General features: G+C 39.9%; 1 protein-coding gene across 2 annotated transcripts in view; it reads right to left on the minus strand.

The window, feature by feature from the left end:
• LOC106074586 (angiotensin-converting enzyme-like) overlaps positions 1–4,240 on the minus strand; it is a 71,007-nt gene extending 66,767 nt beyond the window's left edge. Inside the window, exon 1 of one of the 2 annotated variants that reach the window (XM_056004998.1) lies at positions 4,152–4,240. In XM_056004998.1, coding sequence (XP_055860973.1) covers positions 4,152–4,184 — 33 coding nt within the window. In that variant the 5' untranslated portion in view covers positions 4,185–4,240. Of the gene's footprint in view, positions 1–3,855; positions 4,114–4,151 lie in introns of those variants that run through there. The other variant, XM_056005035.1, reaches the window with a different exon arrangement.
• Between the last annotated feature and the right edge of the window lie 1,760 nt (positions 4,241–6,000).

Raw genomic sequence — 6,000 nt, forward strand, 5'->3', positions numbered from 1 at the left:
AATATAGAGGTTTACACGTTGAAAACAGCTAGCGGGGAACTGATGCCTATAAAAGGACTGACAGATATTAAACTCGAGCTAGGGAATCAGTCTTTTGAACATGAATTTTTGATCGCCGACATCACGGACGACTTAATTATAGGGCTCAATTTTATGCTGAAATTTAATTTCTCCCTGAATATTGGCGGAGGCACCTTGCAATGTGGAGACATTGAAATTCCTTTACTAGGGGATGAGGATGAAGAGGAGGGACTAGTCAGGAGAATAATGTTGATAGAGGATAAGACTTTGCCTGCCCAGTCGGAATCGATTATTTGGGGAAAATTAGAATTACAACGACTAGAACTGCGCTAATTGAAGGCATGGACCTTAACGACAATGGAGTAGCCGTAGGAAGGACACTGGTCATGCTAGGAGAAGATCAAAGGTACCAGGGAGAGTAATGAACCTTGACTCACAGGACAAACACCTTCAGAAAGATAGAACGATTGCTGTAAGCCATACTCTTGATCTGATCAGAAACTGTAGCAATAATCACTCCGGCAAAGCCATCGAACAATCAAAGCCACATATTACCAAGCTCTTGGCGGAAATTGAAACAATCGTATCAAGAGAGCAGTATGCACAAGCAGAACAATTGATTAGAGAGTTTGCAGACATCTTGCCATCTGATGAGACAGACTGTGGGCGAAAAAATATGATCCAACATCGCATAGATACAGGAAGCACTAGACCTATTCGACAGCCCCCACGTTGTCTGCCGGTAGCAAAACAACAAGAAGCTATGGACCTTATAGAAAGAATGAGACAGCAGGGAGTTATTGAGCCCTCAAATAGCCCTTGGTGTTCTCCAGTCGTCTTGGTAAAGAAGAAAGATGGATCTATACGATTTTGTTTTGACTTCAGGCTATTAAACGAAGTCACACTTAAAGACAGTTATCCACTCCCTAGGATCGATGACACATTGGACACTCTGGCTGGGGCACATATTTTTTCTACTCTTGACTTGAAAAGTGGATACTGGCAAGTTGGGGTGCATCCCAAGGATAGAGAGAAAACGGCTTTCTCCACTGGTAACGGTCTGTGGCAATTTACCGTGATGCCCTTCGACCTCTGTAATGCGCCAGCCACTTTTGAACGGTTAATGGAACGTGTGCTGCGAGGACTTAGTTGGACAACATGCATTGTCTACCTCGATGACATTATTGTCATTGGTAGAACGTTTGAGGAGCATCTTAGTAATCTTGAAGAATTTTTTAAACGAATCAGAAGCGCTGGAATGAAGCTGAGCCCAAAGAAGTGCTCCTTGTTCAGGAGGAGCGTAAAGTTCTTAGGTCACATTGTGTCGGCTGAGGGAATCAGCACGGATGCAGAGAAAGTTGAAGCTGTGAAGCGGTGGCCTACCCCAACGAACATACACGAGTTAAAATATTTCTGGGACTGTGTACCTATTACAGACGTTTCGTGCAGAACTTCTCCAACGTATGTAAGTCACTTCATCAACTGACAGAACATAAGAGGCCATTCATTTGGACACCGGAATGTCAAGAAGCCTTTGAAAGGTTGAAAAACTCACTCGCCTCAACCTCCGCTTAGGCCTACACGATATCAGGCATGACTTTTATACTCGATACAGATGCGAGCAATGTTGCAATAGGTGCTGTCTTGTCCCAAAAGGTGGATGGAACTGAAAGAGTGCTAGCCTACTTTAGTCGAAGCTTGTCGAAATCGGAACGGAACTACTGCGTCACGAGACGTGAGCTTCTAGCCATAAAACATTTCCACAAATACTTATATGGGTAAACGTTTACCCTTAGAAGTGATCACGCCGCTCTACAATGGCTGCTTTAATTAAGAGTCCCGAAGGTCAAGTCGCCAGGTGGATTGAACGTCTGCAAACCTATGACTTTGAGATTCAGCACCAAAAAGGACAGACTCATCAAAATGTTGATGCGCTGTCTCGAAGACCTTGCAAAACTGAATGCAAGCACTGTAGAAAGGTCGAAGAAAAGGAGGCGGTCGTCGATTGCCGTCGTCTTGGGGTAGAAGCTTCCGGACCGTGGTCGGACGAAAAAATCCGAGAAGATCAGCTAAGAGATGAAGATCTGGCTCCCATTCTCCTAATGAAGGAAGATGGACCACGACCAGATTGGCAACACATCTCTGATAGGGGAACCGCTACCAAGGCATATTGGGCCCAATGAGACTCCCTAAAAATTGTGAACGGTGTCCTCAAGAGAGTCTGGGAAACGCCAAACGGGACAAGCAATCGCTTTCAGCTGATGTTACCTAAGGTTAGGGTGTCTGAGGTACTGCAAGAAATGCATAATGGCTTGAGTGGCTCCCATCTTGATGTCAACAATACTTTGGAGAAGGTACGCCAGCGGTTTTACTGGTTTCGATACCGGAAAGATGTGGAAGAATGGTGTCGAAGGTGCGATGTCTTTTCAGCAGCCAAGGGCCCGCAACGTAGAACAAGAGGTCATATGCAGCAATACAACGTTGGGAAATAACTTTGAAAGGAGAGCGATCGATGTACCCGGCCATTCCCTGAAACCAAGAAAGGAAATAAGTTCACCTTGGTTGTTATCGACTATTTCACTAAATGGCCTGAGGCATATGCAATACCTAATCAAGAAGCCACCACGGTATCGGAAACCCTAGTAGAAAACTGGATAAGTCGGTACGGTGCTCCAATTGAGTAACACTCAGACCAGGGCCGAAACTTCGAGTCCAGAGTCTTTCAAGAGATGTGCCAGACCCTCTGCATTGAAAAGACTCGAACCACACCTCTACACCCCCAATCGGATGGAATGGTGAAACGCTTTAACAGAACTCTAGAACAACACCTATCGAAGGTCGCCAGTGAACGACAAGATGACTTGGACACCTATATCCCAATGCTCCTCATGGCATACAGGGGATCCGTTCATGGCAACACAAATTATACACCATCGAAGATGTTGTTTTGGCCGAGAACTGCGATTACCATGTGACTTACTATTCATGGGTTCCAGGTGATAAGCCAGCTACTTCGACAGAGTACGTCACTAATCTCCAAAAACGAATGGAGGAAGCCCATGCTCTGGCACGCAGAAATATCAAGATCAACAGTGACCAGATGAAGACAAGATACGACAAACGGGCCAATGCCTCCGGGTTCGACGAGGACGATATGGTATGGCTGTACAATCCGCAGAGACGAAAGGGCAGGTCTCCAAAGCTGCAGAGAGACTGGGAAGGCCCATACTACACCATTAAAAGAATCAACGACGTCGTGTACCGCATTCAGAAAAGTCCCCGGTCCAAACTGAAGGTGGTGCACATCGACCGTCTTCATTAGTTCCGCGGTGAAGCAGAATCTGTCCGAGACGGACAGTTCTAAAAGAGGGACATTGTTGTAACTGAGCTGTGATGCAGGTCAGTGTAGTCCTATGTGTAATCAACCGACTCATGCAACACAGGCCTGTGTACTTAAGAAGGGACGGATGTAAACATTCTCCGTGTAGGTCAATGGTTTTTTGTTGTTATCTGACTATTAACTATGTGTTGTTTCATAAAAAACAAGGTTGGGTCAAGTCTGGCGGACTGAGAGAGGAACAAGTTGTGTATAGCTGTTATATTGAGACATTGACTTCTGCCCATTTGTAAAATATTTGATAGTTTTCTCTTCAATATTTATTACACTCATTAAAGTGTCTTGTTATATCAGAGCCCAAGTTGTCTGGTTCTTGACTTAGCTACATTGTTTGTCAAAGGGTTATAGAGAATCGTAACAATATATTATAAAGTTTAATATACTGAATTTATTACTAACAATTAATATCACTGATAATAAAAGAAGTTTTCTTGTACCTTAGTTCATGTGAAACAAATTTGAAGAAAACATACACTTTCATGGCATGAATTCAATTTACAGTGCATTATTATAAACTTATCTTTGTATTTAGTTTTTAGTGCTGATGCTATGTTGAATGACTTGACCTGTCTTTACGGAGACCATAACACATAGCAGCCCTTTTGTATTCTTAAGAATAATATAGAACATTTATTTGAACTAAAAATAATTACTCAAATCATCTCTTAGCAATAATGAGTTAAATTAGAAAAAAAAAAGTTGTTTCACACAAAAAAGATTTCAGTTTGTTTACTTGCGTTAAAAATGAATTCTGAGCTATTGCCATTTTGTTCCTATATGAATGTGATTCGCGTGACTTGCCATTCTGTGTTCTGATTAGTCACGTATCTATTTAATCTCTACTTTAATATTTTACATGGACCAACCAAAGACCATTGTATTCAGTGTGTAAGGTTATTAGGCCATCTCATTACATCGAAAACCAGGGGCATTCGTAGTGAGCCTTTACCAAGAAATAAGCGAACTCTTAGCTGGACATCCACTTAATGACTAACAATACCGTGGACAGTCGATGACCCTTAACACGCCGCCGAAAAGGAAACAATTAATTGCAGAAAATGAGAGGTGTGTAACTAGCACGTGCCTCAAGAAATCCGATAATTGTGTGTGTGTGTTTGTGTTTGTGTGTGTAATGACACTTTTAACTGTGCAGTTAATAGCGTCAATGTTTTTTTTTGTTGACGGATACATAGCAAAAAAAGCACTACGGGGAGATAACCTTCAGTCAAAAGTCTATATACGTTTTGTTAATCTGTCAACTAAGAGTTTCATAAAAGAGCGTTAGTGTAATACAAAAATGAGCTAACAAGAAAGCACACAGAAACTACATTAAAATTAAGGGATGTAGTCTTGTAATAGGAAACATTAATAAGACGATTCCCAAGTAGATCAATGATAGAAGTAAGAAAGAAAAAAAAACATGCTTGAATCTCCAATGAAAGTAAAGAGACGATCGTTTTCATATTTTAAGAGTAAATCATAACACGATAAAAAGGAGTTTTCCTCAAACTCGTAGATTGTCCCAGTTGGTAAGTGATAATAGGTAATTTATACGTTGCAAATAAACTTATTTTCTTGACACAAAAAAACGGAGAAGTCAAAACACTTTATTACCCGGTACATTTTTTTTTCATGGATATAATACCACAAACTTTACAATAGTATATACTGTATACTTATTTTAATTTTTGTTTTAAAATATTGTATGTCTATTTCTATTTAAATTTTATTGAACAAAATAGGTTACTTCAAGAAGACCAAAAGTTGACATTGTATCTAGACCAAACAAGACACAAACTTACATTGCAAAATTGTAATTTCGATGGCGTCATTAGTTTTTGAGAACTTCAAGTGAACTCGTACCGATAGACAATAAACCAAAAAAAAAAAAAAAAAAAAAAACAAGGACATATTTTCTTTATGAGTGCCCCTATAAGTAGTCTGTCATACTGACCTGCAACGTCTAGTAACGGTATATAATTACATTTAATTATTATCTTATGAGATTTTTTCCCTAAGGGAATTATTTTGCATTGGAATTTTGTTTTAATCAATACGTGTTTCAATGCAAACACACACAGACGCACATACTCATGCAATATATGTAGTTTATGAAGTCAGGTCATATCACTTGGTTCCAGATAGACATGTTTTCACACGATTTGGCAAAACGTTTCTATCCTTGTATCAGAAGTAACTAAAGCCATTTATTTTAATCTTGTTTTTTTTTTCATTAAAAGTAGAGGCTCGCATTATTTTTTAAACTATTGTTTTACAAAGCCTTTCAGCAATCTGTCGGTCTGGGTGTCGTATATTGTACACTTTATGTCTTCCTTTTCCCATTCATGGATCAAGGTGAAACTTAGCACAATTATTTAGTGTGGATGACAACAATAGGAATCACTGAAAAATGAACCAATTAGTGAATCCATTAGTCGCAACTTTTTTTGTTTTAGGTATAGGCAGTAATGTCTACTAAGCTAAGGAGAGATAAGTTCATTCACTAAAATGTTAAAACTAGCAATAGACTATTAAAACCTTCTACTTTTATAAGTACTTAGTTACCTCATTGGTTAAAAAGT

This window comes from Biomphalaria glabrata, chromosome 1 (genome assembly GCF_947242115.1).
Source record: "Biomphalaria glabrata chromosome 1, xgBioGlab47.1, whole genome shotgun sequence".
NCBI lineage: Eukaryota > Metazoa > Mollusca > Gastropoda > Planorbidae > Biomphalaria > Biomphalaria glabrata.